This window comes from Sminthopsis crassicaudata, chromosome 2 (genome assembly GCF_048593235.1).
Source record: "Sminthopsis crassicaudata isolate SCR6 chromosome 2, ASM4859323v1, whole genome shotgun sequence".
NCBI lineage: Eukaryota > Metazoa > Chordata > Mammalia > Dasyuromorphia > Dasyuridae > Sminthopsis > Sminthopsis crassicaudata.
This window is the reverse complement of record NC_133618.1, coordinates 398379517-398396960: the sequence shown is the minus strand read 5'-3', so window position 1 is coordinate 398396960 and position 17444 is coordinate 398379517. Positions and strand designations below refer to the sequence as shown.

Below are 17444 nucleotides of genomic sequence, written 5' to 3'. Positions count from 1 at the left end.
TGAGATCTCCATTGTAACTTGTTTGGTTGAGAATTCTTGCCCTAATTATAGCTGGGTGAGAGTGCTTGATTAAAGAACTTTCTCTTTTATTAAAAAAAAAAAAATGAATACTAGACTAGGAATCAGGCCTGGACATTCTTGCTCCACTAACTAGCATTTTTAGGATGCATTTCCTAAAATGAGTCATTTAACTTGGGGTCCTCAGTTTCCCTCTCCATACATTGAAGGATTTGGGCCAGCTAGCCTCGAGGTATCCAACAACCGATGCTCATTCTCCAAAGTTTCTGCCAGTTCAGACATTCTATGTTCTAAGATCCTTTCCAGCTCTGACGGCCTATGTTCTGCCAAGGTTCTTTTCTGTTCTGGAGTTCGGTGTTCCAGAAGGTCTAGGAGCGCTCAGGATATCCCTGAGCTCCAGAGTTTCTTGTTCCAGAGCTCCGGGTTTGAGTACTGTTCTCTCAGCTCATGACTGGGGCTGGCACAGCACAGCTCAGGCGGCTAGCTTCCCGCGAGGCATCGGAGGAGGAGACACAGCTGTGTGAGCTTCCCCTCCACCTGGGAGCCCCCGCTCAAGTCAAAACTTTGCGATTTCCCTCGCTCTCTCCCGCGGGGTGCCCCCAGCTCCGCCCCGCTGTCCCGCCCCGCCCCGTCCCATTCAGCCTTCCTCTCCTCTCGCTGGGGTCCCAGCCCACTTCGCTCGGGGGCTTGCAGAGAACCGGACTTGGCAGCGACCAAGATCTCGAAGAAAGACTGACTGAACCCAGGCTGAAGTTGAAGCTTCCGAGAGCCGTGCCAGGGCTGGACGGGGAAGCTAAGACTAGAGAAAAGGGATACGGAGAGAGAGAGAAAGGAGAGGGATTGGAGAGGAGGGCGGGCACCAGAGAATGAGAAAGAGATCTTTGGGGAAGCAGCGAAGGCGGGTCCGGGGCTCTCCTGGTTGAGAAAGAGGGAGAAAAAGAAGGAGGGGAGGAGAGAGGGAGGGAAGAAACGCGGGGCCGGCACCCAAACTCCGAAAAAGTTGTTCGGGGCTCCCAACAGTCCCGGGTAGCCTCCAGTTTCACATCCAGACTTGGACCTAAGTCTAAGGGGGAGGGGCCTACATCTATTCTCTCCCGCTCGACCCGCAGCTATCTCAGCCCCCTGCGGACACAGATCTCCTGTAGTTTCTCCCCCTGTGGACTTAACCTAGTGGATAAAAAAGCAAAACAAGTAATTTGGGAGCCACTCTCCCTTCCCCTAAGAGGCGAGTGGGCGCCTGGAAAGCGCAGTGGTCCTGCAGACTTAAGTTCCCGGAGGCCGTGACCTTGGCCCTGTTTCAGAAGTTAAGCCGCCGCTGGGCGGGGGGCAGCATGGCGGTGTCAGCGATCACCGGCTTCTCGATGGTCAGCCTCCTCAGCTTCGGCTACCTCTCGTGGGACTGGGTCAAGCCGGGCCACCAAGCTGATGGGCCTCGGGCCTCTGCGGACAAGCCTCCTCCTTCGCCCTCGCAGTCTGCGTCCCCACCTCAGCCCCACATCATCTTCATTCTCACTGATGACCAGGGCTACCACGATGTGGGCTACCATGGCTCAGACATCCAGACCCCGACCTTGGACCGACTGGCCGCCGAGGGCGTAAAGCTAGAGAACTACTACATCCAGCCCATCTGTACCCCTTCTCGAAGTCAGCTCCTCACCGGCAGGTAAGTCGCGTTTCTGCAGTGCTCATCATGGGCCTAGGGAGCTAATGGCCTCGGGGAAGACCCTGCTTACCAAGTATTTACTTTTCCAGGACTAGCCTTTCTATATTTAGTGGAGCATTCCCTATTCACCTCCAGGCTCTTCTTTTAAAGTGCAAATATCTCTCGGAGGAAGCATATATTAATTCGCCTACACTTCGGTGTGAATGAGTGTAGAATTATATAGATTAAAGTTTGCAAAGTGTTTTATGGCTTTATCTCATCTAAGTCTCACAACAACCAGGTAAGTTCTATAAGTCTCCCACACTTTACAGAAGTGAGGGAGCCTCAGAGATGTTAAGTGGCTTGCTGCTGGTCACAGAGCTAGTAAGCAGCAGAGGCAGCGAGGTCTTCCTAGTTCCATTTCTGTCGTTCTTTTCTCTAAAACAATACATTTGTTTCTCCATCAGTCCACACTCTCTAGGTGCAAGAGTCCACCTCTAGGCACTCAGATTTCACTAATTTACACCATAACTAACACTTGCCTTTTCTTAACCTTTGGATTTGTATGGAGTTTTGACTTTGCATTTATTTCTCTGCTGGTATCGTATAATTGCTTAGATTCTGGAAGGGAAAGTGAGACAGGTGACCCTGCCCAGCCCTTCCTCATTTAAATCCAATTCACTTGCATGTCATGGCATCACTTCCCTGATGTTATGGTCGTCTTCTTGAAAAAAGGGCAAACAACTGATGAATGGCAGAGTTGACAGGGCCCTTACAATGATGGACTTCCAGAGTAGGAAAGGATCTTGGAACAGACTATTAGAACTGTAAAGCACCTCTAGGTCAGTCAACTCCCCTCAACTGAGAAACTTAATCAAGTTCACACTGCTACTTAGTTGCAGGATCGGAAATATGAAATTAAGTTATAAAATCTCAGTGTTGGAGAAGATCTTGAAAGTCATTTAAGACCTCCAACCTCCAACCAGTATAAGAATACTGTCTACAGCACTACTGACATATGGGCATCAAGCTTCTGCTAGAACCCTTCCAGAGGCTGGGAACACAAAGCTTCTAAAAGCTCCCTATTCTATTCCCCCATAGCTCTAATTATTAGACTCTTGCTTGCTTGTTTGATTGATTGATTATGGGAAGCAGAAATCCTCCTGTCTGTCACTTCCACCCACTGGCCTTAGTTTTGTCTTCTGGAGTTAGAACAAAGTTAATCCTTCATTCATATAAAAATATTTGAAGAAGGCCCTCAAAGTCTTCTCTCTAGACTAAAAAACCCCCAATTGAATTTCTTCACCCATTGCTCATAAATGGCATGGATTCCAATTGCTTCATCATCTTGGTTATCCTCCTCTGAACTTGTTCCACTTTGTCAACATTCTTCCTAAAATGTGGCAACAAGAACCAGACAAAATTCTTCAGATGGAGTCTGGCTAAGGCAAAAGAGAGTAGGACTATCTCTTCTTTTGATCTTGACACTGTGCTTCCATTCATGTTGTCTATGATGACATTAGCTTTTTTTGGCAATCGTATTATGCTGTTGACACATACTGAACTTGTGGTCAACCAATATCCCAAGTCTTTCTTCTATGAGTGGCTCTTTAGTTAGGACCAGTCCATCTGGAACCTGTGCAGTTGAATTTTTAAACCCAAGTGTAGGACTTTACATTTATTCAATTAGATTAAACTCGGCAAACACATATTAAGAACCTATTATCTAAAAATTGCTGGATTAGCCACTGCACATTTAAAGACAAAATGAGACTATCAATTGTCCTCAAGGAATTTCCATTTTACCTTAATATGTTTATTCCATTGTTTTAGTGTGACTAGGTCTTTTTTGCATCTTGGATCTTCCCTCCACCATATTGACCATATTCTATTATTGGTATAACTGCAGATTTGATGATAAGCAAGTAATTTCTATTTAAGCTATTGATTTTTTAAAAATCCTATGGCTGCCTATTTCATCTAGAATAAAATAAGGAATAAACTCCTTATCCTGGCACTTAGAGCCCTTCACAGTCTGACTTTAGTCTACATTTTCAGATTTTTTTTTCAAATAACTATCCTTCACACGTACTGTGTTCAGTTAAATTGACCTCCTTGCCATTTCTTGTACCCAACATACCATCTCTCATCTCTAACCTTTGCACAAATCTAGAATACATGTTCTCACTTCTACTTCTTAAAATTCCTTCTTTCATGTTTCATTTAGCTCATGTCACCTTCTCAGTTAGGCCTTCTCTGACACCTCTATGAATTTGCTGGACATATTTTATGTTTACTTGCTTGTATTCATGCCATTTCTTTGCCCTCCTCCCCCTTCCCAACAAAACATTAGATCCTTGAGAGCAGGGACTGGTTCTTCCTCCAGGATCTAGTACAGTGCTTGACATATACTAGACTCTAAAGAAATAGTTGTTGAATGAATGAAGGGTGGAAGAATAATGTTGACTAGTACAAGATTAAATAGAGAGTCCTGGGACTACCACCAAGGCTACATCCACTTGAAATAAACAGATCAACTCTTTAGTTTTGGTCCTTTTGTCAACTGTTTTTGCTCACAATTCATTCAAGAACTGATAATTTCTTAAGAGAAAAGAACAATTTTTTTGGGGGGGGTAATAGGGTACATCTTTTTGAAAAGCTCCATTATATTCCTCCTAACTTTCATTTGTCTCTTTCTCTCTTCCTTTTTTTCTTTCCTTTCTTCCTTTGCCCCCTCCATCCTTCCCTCCCTTCCTTTTTCCCTCCCTCCTTCCTTCTCTCCCTCCTTCCTTTCCTCCCTCCCCCTTCCTTCCTTCCTTTCTTCCTTCCTTCCCTCTCTCCCTCCTTCCTTTTTCCCTCCCTCCTTCCTTCCTTCCTTTCTTCCTTCCTTCCCTCTCTCCCTCCTTCCCTCTTTCCCTTCCCTTCCTTCCTTCCTTCCTTCTTTCCTTCCTTCCCTCCCTCCCTCCTTCCTTCCTCCCCTCCTTCCTTTCTTCCCTTCCTCCTTCCCTCTTCCCTTCCCTTCCTTCCTCCCTTCCCTCCCTCCCTCCATCCCTCCTTCCCTTCCTTCCTTCCTTCCTTCCTTCCTTCCTTCCTTCCTTCTTTCCTTCCTTCCTTCCTTCCTTCCTTCCTTCCTTCCTTCCTTCCTTCCTTCCTTCCTTCCTTCCTTCCTTCCTTCCTTCCTTCCTTCCTTCCTTCCTTCCTTCCTTCCTTCCTTCTTTTCTTCCTTCCCTCCCTCCTTCCTTCCTTCTTTTCTTCCTTCCCTCCCTCCTTCCTTCCTCCCTTCTTTTCTTCCTTCCTCCCCTCCTTCCTTCCTCCCTTCCTTCCCATTCTCCTTCCTTCGCTCTCTCCTTCCTTTCTTCTCTCCCTCCCTCCTTCCTTCCTTCCCTCCCTCCTTCCCTCTTTCCCATCCCTTCCTCCTTCCCTTCCTTCCTTTCTTCCTTCCTTCCTCCATTCCTTCTTTCCTTCCTCCATTCCTCCCTTCCTCCCTCCCTCCCTCCCTTCCTTCCTTCCTCCATTCCTCCCTTCCTCCCTTCTTCCCTCTCTCTCTTCCTCTCTCCTCCCTCCTTCCCTCCCTTCCTTCCTTCTTTTAAAAAGTGATATATTGTCTCCATTAAATTCTATAAAAACAATGGAGGGGGGAAGGGCTAGCCAAAAGGATTGAACCTTTTCAGTTCGATACTGTTGAGAGGTGGTGGAAGAGGATCTAATGTTCAAGAAATCAGTCAGTTGACAAATGCTTATTAAGTAACCTCTATGTGCCAGACACTGTGCTAAGTGCTGATGATGCAAAGAAAATCAGGAACAGAAGGCAGAAGGGAATATGAAAGTGAGATGATTTCAACTCTGAGAAATAAGTAGATTTAGATTTATGATATCAGCTGGGAGGGAAGGAAGACTATCTGAGGATTGGGGAGAGGATCGATCCACTGGGGTTTCAGGGACAGGATGGATGGCTAAGGATTGTAGTTTTTGGAGAGTAGTAGCTGAATGGAAGGTAAGGGTGAACTGCTTAAAGGAGGAAATGGAATCAGGGAGGTTAATGAAGGGTATTTTCATCTATTCCTCCCCTATCCCACCTCCAGACCCCATAAAGGCTTCCTCAGCTTAAATACAAATCAAAGCAACCCCTGTTTTCTATTCTCTGCCTCTTGGGAACTGCTTCATCTTATCCCCAGCTGCTCTGGTTCCCTTTGTTATCGTTCTCCTTGCTCTCAGGATCCTCTTCAGTCTCCTCTTTGTCATCCTCTTCTTCCTCCTCTTCTTCCTTTACCACCTCCTCCTCTACCACTTCTTTGTTTCTTGTCTTCCCCCTCATTTTATTTCTTCTCTTTCAGACCCCTGAGGCTAAACTTGACTGCATTCCCCACACAGACAGTAGATTTAAATGAGGGAAGGCTCACAAGTGCAAAGAATGTAATGATCCTTGCTCAAAATAAGTTTATATTTTAATGGAGAAGACAAGTACTTATATAAATAAAGTACAAATATAAAGTAAATTATGCAAATATATACAAAATAGTTACGTATATGATCATTATGTTCTGTTTTGTTAGGCTATGTTACCATGAACCTCTTACACTAAAGTTCTGTTCTGATGCTTTCTCCTCACATAGAAGTGAGCGGGGGCTATCAAAGGCTAAACCAGCAGAACACAGATTTGTCCGGGTCTTACTGGGAAGGTTACACATGCGTGCCTGGTCATAGACCGCTGCTGGGTGTGCCTGTCCTGGCACCAGTCTAGATAAGAATGGGGCCTCTTATCACCAGAGAATCAGGAATTAGGAGAATTAGGATCTCCTAAAGCACAGCAGGAGAGGGAGGGGGAGGGGGCTAATCTGTGGCAGAGGAAGGACTCCCACGGATGGAATCCTGTCTCTTTCAAAGCCTTGGGTGTGCCTGGTCTGTGTGTCTGTGTGTTGTTGTTTTGTTGTTTATCCTTTATTCTCCAAGAGGACCACGACATCAGGGAGGGGATGTCATGACCTGCAAATGAATTGGATTGAAGTGAGGGAGTGCTGTGCAGTCATCAGCTTCACTTTCTCCTTCAGAGCCATCTGGGTCCAGTGGTAAACTCTCATTAATTGACCAACAATAGGTTCCAGGCCAAACCCACTTGGTCATTGTTTTGGGCCCTGATTGACTGAAAGTGAATGTAAATAGCAACTGTTTCCATTTTGGACAGAAATCCCAAGGGTCTTCCCCTTCCAGATACATACACACATACTTTTTTTTTTTTTTTTTTTTAAGCTAGATAAAAGAGGCCATTCTCCACCTCATTTCTTACCTAGCCTTAATTACTGACTGGGTATTGCCTCAGGCACAGACTCAGGCAACCCAAGGCTTTGAAAGAGACAGGATTCCATCTGTGGGAGTCCTTCCTCTGCCACAGATTAGCCCCCTCCCCCTCCCTCTCCTGCTGTGCTTTAGGAGATCTGCTATAGCTAAACAATTCCTGATTCTCTGGTGATAAGAGGCCCCATTCTTATCTAGACTGGTGCCAGGACAGGCACACCCACCAGCGGTCTATCACCAGGCACGCATGTGTAACCTTCCCAGTAAGACCCGGACAAATCTGTGTTCTGCTGGTTTAGCCTTTTTAGCCGCTGATCACTTCTATGTGAGGAGAAAGCATCAGAACAGAACTTTAGTGTAAGAGGTTCATGGTAACATAGCCTAACAAAACAGAACATAACGATCATATGCGTAACTATTTTGTATATATTTGCATAATTTATATTTGTACTTTATGTAAGTACTTCTCTTTTCCATTAAAATGTAAACTTATTTTGAATAAGGGTTATTACATTTTTTGCATTTGTATTCCCAGAGTTTAACACAATCCCTGGCATCTAGTAAGCATTTAATACATACTTGATTGACATAACACAACACAACACAATATAACAAACATGATACAACATAACACAAGATAACACAATATAACATAACATAACATGATACAACATAACACAATACAACATGATACAACATAACATAACATATTATTAAGATGCATAGTCAATAGAAGGCTGACTTTGGAGTGAGGAAGAACTGGCTTCAAATCCCGATATATATATATTGCCTATGTGACCATTTATTCTCTTAGTGTTCTCAGACTACCCGATAAGACTATAAATTACAGGTGAACTGCCAATCTGTAGCAGTTGAGGGGGTTTCTACAGTGGGAGTTCCCCAAATGACTGAAATAAGGAAAGTCTTGAACAAAAAAAATGTCTAAAACAAAGCAATACTATAATAGAGGCAGTGTGATATAGGATAGAGGGCTGGGAGTGATTTTGCAAGATACTAGTTCCAAGGCTGATTCTGGTACTTTCTGGCTGTGTGGGCAAGTCTTGTAAGCTTGATGAACTTTAGGCTGCTTATTTACTAAATCATAAAGGTAATAGTTTTAGAGCTGAAAGGGACATGGGATGTGTTTTTAAATCCAACCTCCTAATTTTACACCATACAGAGGGCACTCTACAAATAAGAGTTCCCTGCACTCACAAGATCACAGCTCCTTTATGGTGCATAATACTGGAGAGGAAGTTGGCCGTCAGGACCTGAGTATTTTTGGCCAGAGTTCCTCTCTAGCACAGTTTTGATCATCGAATCATCTCCTTGCTGAGATAATTACCCTTAGAGCATCCTGCTGCCACCAGGATAAAGCCCAAACTCCTTTCCCTGGCTGTAAGAAGTCTACATGTCCAGCTCTGTATATGCTCATACTCAGTGCCCTAGACAAACTGGGTTACTATCCCTCTTCACACATGGAATTCTCTGACTCTTAAGGTTTTACTCATGATACTACTCACATCTGTGTGTTTCTCCCTCTCCCTATGTCTACCTGTCATAATCTTACCTTTCTTTTTTTTAAACCTTAAAATATGTAAATTTATTTGAACAATCTGGAAGGAGATATATGTATTTTTTAAAATTATTTTTAATTTATGGAACAAAACAAGCATTTTCAAAGCAGTAAAGTAAAAAAAGATTATTGCACATGAAACCACAGATCTGCTATGTACAACTTACTATTCCTTTCAAATAGACAACAAAATTATTATGTAAATTTCTTCCCCCCCCTTTTTCCCCTTTTTCCTCTACCTCTTGTCAAAGAGATGTCTACCATTAGACACAAATAGTTATAGTTATATATATGTACATATATATATATATATATATAACATATTTTAAGTATTCTATACATATTTCTATTTATCATTTTCTTTCTCTGGATGCAGATGGTGTCTTTATATGTCCTTTATAGTAAATTCTGGTATTTATAATAGTCAAAATAACTTATTCTCTCAAAGACATTCTTAAAACAATATTGGTATTCCTGTATACAATGTTCTCTCTTGGTTTTGCTCATTTCATTCTTTATTTTTTCATGCAAGTCTTTTCTATAATCATTAAGTTCATCATTTCTTATTTCTACCTGACTTCCTTTTGGTTCCCTCCTTCCTTTCTTTCTCAGCAATTTTTTTATTTTTCCAAATACATGTAAAGATAGTTTTCAACATTCATTTTTGTAATACTTTGTGTTTAAAATTTTTCTCTCTCCCTCCTTTACCTCCTGCCTCCCCAAGATAGCGAGCCATCTGATATAGGTTAAACATTCTATTTGACTTTCAATGTTCACATCTTCTATGAAGCCTTCCCTTATCCTTTCTTCACTTTCCCACTCCTCTGCCATTCAAACCAGTAGTGATTTCTCCCTTCATGAAATCTTACATATTTTGTTTCAGTATTTCATGCATTATTCTATCTTGTATTAGAATCACATTCTTCTTCAAAGCATCATTATGGAATATGGTGATTCTGGGTTCTCTAAGAATATTCTACTGGGTGGTAAGTTATGGCAGATCTTATTGTGCTGGACAGTCTTTCAGTTTGGGCTTGGAAACAGATACTATATCTATTCTCATTACCAGGTTGGCTCTAGGTGATCAATCCCCACTGAGGGAATTGTGTATATTTGATGTATAAGTATTATAGTTATTACATCTTATCTCTTCTACTTGACTCCAGAGGATAGAAGGGACACTGACTAATTATCTTTGTATTTATTATAGCAGTTAACACGAGGCCTTGCATATTGATATCTGTTTTTTAATAACACCATTTCCAAATGTTTTCCTCACCGTTGCCCTTTGCAATAAGTCATTCTTTTATAACAAAGAAGAAAAAAGAAGCAATCCAGAAGAACCTATCTACTTATAACTATGTTTAATAATATATGCAATGTTCTACCCCCATAATCTCCCATCTTTGCAAAGAAGGGAAGAGGTGAGATAGCAGTTACTTAATAGATGTTTATTAAATGCATATAAGGATTTAGCCTTAATTAAACTCACTAGTATGGGTAACATTTCCACAGTTTGCCAACGCATATCTTCAGGTGATGAGACCCCTGGGTAGAGAAGGTCTAAGGTCTCTCCCATAGAGCAAAGAACCAAAAGAACAGTCCTTCCTCCTCCATCTCATTCTTCTTACATTCAGATTTGGAAAGTCTTTAGAATAGACAATGCAAAGATGGAAGAGACCTTATGACAAAAAATATTAAAACTGGAAAGGACTTTTGAATATAAAAAGTCAGAGCCAAGAATGAGCCTTAAAAAACAGAATTTAGAATATTGGAATTAGAAGGAATCTTCACAATATGAAAAAGCAGAGCTTGAGAGGACCTTAAAAAATGAAATGTCAGCTGAAAAGATCTTTAGACTATAGAATGTCAGAGCCGGGAGGGAATTTAGTCATTCCCCGCTCTCCCCCAGTTTGTTAATGGGAAATTTGTCTAGTCAAATCTCTTGTTCAGTCATTTTTATTTGTGTTGAACTCCTTGTGATCCACCTATCCCCACTTTGGGGTTTTCTTGGTAAAGGTACTGTAATGGTTTGCCATTTCCTTCTCTAGCTCATTTTACAGATGAGGAAACTGAGGCAAACAGGGTCACTCAGATAGTAAGTGCCTGAAGCTGGATTTGAAATCCAGGTCCTCCTGACTCCAGGCCTAACCCTCTATTCACTGTGCAACGTAGCTCTATGTCCTGCTCCTGCCCACTTAATTTACTAATAGGGAATTTATCTAGTTAAGCGCTCTCATTTTACAGATGGGGAAACTCAGGACAAAAATGAGGAAAGGGCTCACAGCTAGTTAGAGTCATAGCTAGATTAGAGTCTAGCTTTCCTGACTTCTAGTTTAGGGTTTTTTTCACTGTGCCAGGTTTTTCTTCTTTTTTATTTAGGGAAGGACACTTTTGGAATGTAAGCTTCTTGAAAACAGATTATCTTGCTTTTCCATTTGTGTTCTCAGCTAAATTAAGCACATAGTGAATGCTTGATGATAATGATTGCTAGGATTTGTATAACATTTTAAAGTTTGCAAAGTGCTTTACAAAAATTAACTCATTTTATCCTCACAGCTCTTGGAAGTAGGGGCTATCATTAACCTGATTTTACAATTGAGGAGACTGAAGCAAATAGAGGTTAAGAACATAGCCAGAGTGACACAGTGTTCAAATTTGAACCCAGGATACCAGGTCTGGCCCTCTATTGGCTACACATTTGTTGTTCAGTCATTTCAGGCTTGTCTGACCCTTTGTGACCCTATTTGGGGTCTTCTCAGCTAAGATACTGCTGTGGTTTGCCCTTTCCTTTTCCAGTGGATTGATTTTGTCAGAGGCTAAATGACTGCAGGGTCACACAGTGAGGAAGTATCTGAGGCTGCATTTGAACTCCTGCCTCTAGGTCCATGGCTCTGTACATTGAGCCACTAGATGCCTTGTAAGTGTGCATTGAGCTTTAATAAATGCTCATTCATTCATGTATTCATTCATTCCTTCTTCAGGTCTGAGTGAGCAAAAGAGAAGTCAGAGACATGCTAACGTATTCGTGTTCTGCTTTTCTCCTCTCCTTTGCCGTGTTTTGTCTACCAGGTATCAAATCCACACCGGACTCCAGCACTCAATCATCCGTCCCCGGCAGCCCAGCTGCCTGCCCCTCGACCAGGTGACGCTGCCGCAGAAGCTGCAGGAAGTGGGCTACTCCACTCACATGGTGGGCAAATGGCATTTAGGCTTCTATAAGAAGGCTTGCCTGCCCACGCGCAGGGGCTTCGACACCTTCCTGGGTTCTCTGACGGGCAACGTGGACTACTACACCTACGACAACTGCGACGGGCCGGGGGTGTGTGGCTATGACCTTCACGAGGGGGAGAGCGTCGCATGGGAGCAGAGTGGCCAGTACTCCACGCTGCTGTACGCCCAGCGGGCCAGCCAGATCCTAGCCAGCCACAACCCCCGCCAGCCCCTCTTCCTCTACGTGGCCTTCCAGGCGGTGCACACCCCGCTGCAGTCCCCCCGCGAGTACTTGTACCGCTACCGCACCATGGGCAACGTAGCTCGGCGCAAATACGCGGCCATGGTCACCTGCATGGATGAGGCTGTGCGCAACATCACATGGGCCCTGAAGCGGTACGGCTACTACGACAACAGCGTCATTATCTTCTCCACCGACAATGGCGGCCAGACCTTCTCGGGCGGTAGCAACTGGCCCCTGAGGGGCCGCAAGGGCACTTACTGGGAGGGCGGGGTGCGCGGCATTGGCTTCGTCCACAGTCCCCTGCTCAAGAGGAAGAGGAGGACGAGCCGGGCGCTGGTGCACATCACAGACTGGTACCCCACGCTGGTGACGCTGGCGGGGGGCAGCGTGTCTGAGGCCGAGGGGCTGGACGGCTACGACGTGTGGCCAGCCATCAGCGAGGGGCAGGCTTCACCCCGCATGGAGATCCTGCACAACATTGACCCTCTCTACAACCACGCCAAGCATGGCTCCCTCGAAGGGGGCTTTGGCATCTGGAATACGGCAGTGCAGGCTTCTATCCGAGTCGGCGAATGGAAGCTGCTGACCGGGGACCCCGGCTACAGCGACTGGATCCCCCCACAGACTCTCGCCAACTTCCCCGGCAGCTGGTGGAACCTGGAGCGCTTGGCAGATGGCACCCGCCAGTCCGTGTGGCTTTTTAACATCAGTGCTGATCCCTATGAACGCGAGGACCTGGCGGCCCAGAGGCCCGATGTAGTCCGGTCCTTGTTGGCTCGTCTGGCGTATTACAACCGGACAGCCATCCCGGTGCGCTACCCTGCTGAGAATCCTCGGGCCCACCCTGACTTCAATGGCGGTGCCTGGGGCCCGTGGGTTAGTGAGGAGGAAGAGGAAGAGGAAGAGGAAGAGGAAGAGACTGGGGAAGGGAGGGGCCGGGGTTCTCTTCGGGGCAGAAAAAAGTGCAAAATTTGTAAACTTCGCTCTTTCTTTCGCAAGCTCAACACCAGGCTGATGTCCAATCGCATCTGACAGGGGGTAAATTGGGGGTGAGGGTCTCCAATTTCAGCTCTTCCATCAGGGCTCCTATTCATGACTGGGAAATCCTTAAAGAGACTACTGGTATCCAAGCAAAAGAAAAAGGGGGCTAGTTCAGCTAGTTGGGATAGGGGAGTGCCTTGGGCATAGTCTATGAAGTGGGAATATCCCTCAGGGCCGGGATGTCAGACACAACCTGATTGGTGGTGGTACTTGCTGATTTGTTCAATTCCACAGTCCCCATCCTCCTGGAGCTTAGCAGCAGAGATGAAGGGGTAACAATGTGGATTCAGGACCTGACCTTAGAACTATTTTTTTTTTTTTTTTGAGGCTGGGGTTAGGTGACTTGCCCAGCATCACACAGCCAGGAAGTGTTAAGTGTCTGAGACCAGATTGAACTCGGGTCCTCCTGAATTCAAGGCTGGTGCTCTATCCACCCTCCTTAGAACTATTTCTATCCCTGAACCATCTGAGGCTACACATGGAGGGAAGAATGGAGTTTCTCTTCCATGATCATCTTGTCTTCACCCACATAAAGGTTTTCCCCAGCTTTAGACGATGAGAGCAAGGTTGGGGTCAAGAGAGGGTGTGAAGGACTAAAGTAGAGGGAAAATGTCATGACACGGTAGGTGAGCATCCATTGGGCCTGCTCTTAAAGGTAGGTCTATATGAGAAAGGGAAGGTGGATTGGTGACCTGTGATGTCCCTCCCATCTCTCTGAATCTGATTCTAAGATCTGAGAGCTTTCCTCCATCTAACTAGTCTCTGACAAATGGGGTGCTGCTGTTGGCAAAGGAAATGATTATCAGTGACTCTGGCATGTGCAAGCACGTAAGGCAATAAGCATTAAGCATCTACTGCCTACCAGGCTAAGCCAATGATCATGAGCACACACAAACATGTATAGAGGTGAGGTCATTGTACAAAATGGGTGGCGTCAATGATACACACCTACATATACATCTGTCCTGTGTATGCCCTGGGGTTGCGTGGGGGAAGGGATGCTGGGAGTGGAAATGGGAGAAACTGGATGCATATCCATGTGTGTATGCACACGTGTTTGCACACCCTGAGGGGCAGGCACACAGGGGGTGGGGGTTAAAAGCCTCTAATGTACAGTGCGTTTTCATTCTGCACAGCCTGTTCTGTGTTTCTCCCTCTAGGTTCCAGTCGGTGCTGCATGTGTAGGCGATGGCTCTGCTGTGAATTTTGAAAATAGTTATTTTTGTCTCTGGCAAATGAGGCCTGTTAGGACTTGTCAGCTCAGGGATGAGCTGCAGGGGGTGGGGGGAGGGGTTTTGCTGTCACAAAACCACCTTCTTTTAAAACTGGTCACTAAAGGATTTTGACAGAGCCTGGGGGCCAGGGGCCAAAGGGAATAGACTGAGCATCGGGGAGAGCCGTAAGGAGGATGGGGATGAGCAGCCCCTCCTCTTCCCTCCAGTTCCATCTTCCTTCCCCTAAAAGTGAAACACCAGACTGGCTTTGCCCTAAGACTGGTAGGAAGAGGTCTGCTTGGGAAGGTGGAAGATCAGTATCTAAAGGAATATTTTTACCTGGGGCAAAAGGTTCTTCTTAGGGGTTGCCCCGTGTTGTGGCACAGATTGGCCAACCTTGAGACCATGGATACAGTTTCTGGAGGTGGGAAGTCTCTCCCTTCCCTACCTTCCTCACCAAAGATTAGGGGACTGGGGAGGGGCACCATGATGAAGGGACCCTGAGAGTAGCTGACAAGAGGGGGCTGGTGATTGCATTGGGAACAAAGGGCTTCTCGTTGGGTCTGATCTGGAGCAGCCCCATGAAGACCCCTAATTGCTCTGGACCACTCTACCTAATCTGGGTTTTGCTTGAGGTCTCACTGGTTTCCTCAGAATGTGTTAAACTCATCACAATGCTGTTAATGTGCCTTGAGACACAGGTCCAATAAAGCATGGATAGCCAGCACTATTCTGCTGCTCTTGCAGGTTGCTCACTGTTTTGGCCCTTCCCTTTTCTCTCTTTAATGTCCCCCTCCCTGCCCTCAGAAAAAGTGACAGCAGTATTTTCCTAATGGCCACTGTTACCTACCTCTTATCCTATGGAAAAACATGGTCAAAATCCATCAAGCATTAACTGAGCACCTAGCACAGGCAAGTCACTGAACTCTGTCCAGGGGATACAGACACAGTGAATAAAGTCCTTGCCCCGTCCCCTAAGGATGTTAAATTTGACTGGACAACCAGAAGGTATCTTGAGATGAGGGAACCATTTTTCTCTCCCTTCTTCCCTCTACTCCCACTCAAACAGTGAGTAGGAGGCAGTATTGCACAGTGGAGTAGATCACTTCTCTACTCTTAGGAATCAGGAGATCTGGGATCTAATTCTTGCCTCGCCCCAGACTCAAAATGACTTTGGACACATCACTCTCCCTATCTAAGACTTCCTTTCCTCATCTGTAACATAGAGTTGGAATATAGATGATTTCTAAGGTCCTATCCAGCTCTAACTTTCTCAGATGTTCCCAGGGAACAAACTTGACTTTGACCTAACCTTAAAGGTGAGTGACTCCTGAGCCAGCCTCCTTAGAGGAGGCACATCAATTGAGGGATAGCGGATAACATCCTGGACTCAAGAGTCAAGAGCTGAATTCAAATCCTACCTCCAACACTTAGCAATGGGACTATGGATGAATCATTCCTATTCATTGAGACAATTTCCTCCTTTGTAAAATGAGATGAAAAATACCTGTCGCACCTACCTCACAGGATTGTTGTGAGGTTCAAATGAAATGTTTGTAAAGCCTAAATAAATGTCACTTATCATTCCTTCAACTGTTCCCTGTCTCTAAGGCAGGATAGAGAGATTCTTTGGTTCAGTGGGGAGACCCCTTCTGGCATGTGTCCCCTGGGACTGCTAGAACCTACAGATACTTCCTTGCGACTGGCGTTGACCACTGGGTGGCAGTGAGTCCTAGAAACTGATTCTTCAGCTGTAAGAGCAGAAGCCAAAGGGATAGTCACCTTCCCAGCTGGGCCCTAACCCTCCAGGCTATTTCCTACTAATCCACAAATTAGGTGCTTGAAAGTACAATCTAGAGAGAAAGCTGGAACTTGAGAGCAGGGGCTTTCATTCCTGTGAGTTCTGTGAAGGCAGGGACTTTTAGCCCCTTTTTAAAATGCACTTAGCACTATGCCTGGCACACAGTAGGTGCTTAATGTTGACTTTTTTGGACTCATTGCTTCTCTGCCTCAATAGGTACCTAACCTGCCACAAGATTTAGTGTTGCATGAGAAAAGTGCCAAGAGAGAAAGGAAACAGGGAAAGAGGAGTCAGAGAAATGAGAGAGGATTGAGAAGAGGGGAAGATTTAGGTCCTGTTTTCTAGGGTACATTTACTGCCTCTCTTGCCCCTACTCAGGGCAGTGGGATTTGTATCCTGTGAGCCTTTGAGTGGAGAAAGTAGAATTGACCTGAGCCCCCAGGTTTATCAGTATTATGACTTGGTTTCCAGAGAATAGACCCCTGCCCCCGGGCTCTTCAACCCTGCATGACTACTTACTTCCCTGGCATCGGGCAGTCAAGGAGCCTAAGCAAGGTAGAGGCAGTTCCCTGGCTACATGATGGCTCCTCTATAGGGCCACCTAATTGAGTTTCTTTTTATTGTCTTTACTCTTCCCTATCTCCTGTCCCAAAGAGGCAGTATGGTGGTTCAATGGAAAACATGCTGGATTTGATCTCTGGGTTCAAATCTTGCCCCTAGATATATCACCAATATGACTTTGGGTAAATCAATTTACATCTAGAGGCCCAAGACTTGTGAAATGAGGGAATTGAATGGACAACTTTGGAATTCTCTTCTATTTCAAGATCCAGAATCCTTTCCTCTTGTGAACTTTCCCAGGGCCACACAGCTAAGAAATGTTAAGTGTCTAAGACTAGATTTGAACTTTGGTCCTCCTGACTTCATGCTTTTATCCACTGTACCAACTAGCTGCCTCTGCCTTTTGTTTTAAGGAAGAGAGTAGAAGGTACGCACTATAGATCAATGTGGTTGCCTTTGAGTTTTGGAAAAATTCTCTTTCCATGTTTAATTAGCTTAATGATGTTATGATAGAGCTGCCTTGGAGTCAGAAAAGCCTGAGTTCAAATTTGGCATTAGATAGCTATAAATTATGTGACCACGGGCTTCTATTGCCAGCAACTACAAAATGGAGGAAATAGTCCTTACCTAACAGGGTTATTTTGAGGGTCATATGGAATGATATTTGTAAAGAACTTAGCACAGTGCCTGGCACATAGTAGGCACTTAAAAAAAATTATTGTTTCCTTTTTTTCTCTTACTCAGAAAGCTACTCCTTATAACCAAAAAAAAAAAAAAAAAAAAAAAAAAAAAAAAAAAAAGGCGGGGAAAGCAGTTCAGCCAAATTAACCAAAAGAGCAACC

General features: G+C 44.8%; 1 protein-coding gene across 1 annotated transcript; it reads left to right on the top strand.

Moving 5' to 3' along the window:
• Positions 1-656: 656 nt before the first annotated feature.
• On the top strand, positions 657-13692 carry ARSI (arylsulfatase family member I). The gene is made up of 2 exons (XM_074291779.1): positions 657-1681; positions 11601-13692. The coding sequence occupies exons 1-2, from the start codon at positions 1350-1352 to the stop codon at positions 13015-13017; spliced, it is 1749 nt and encodes a 582-aa protein (XP_074147880.1). The 5' UTR covers positions 657-1349; the 3' UTR covers positions 13018-13692.
• Positions 13693-17444: the final 3752 nt, after the last annotated feature.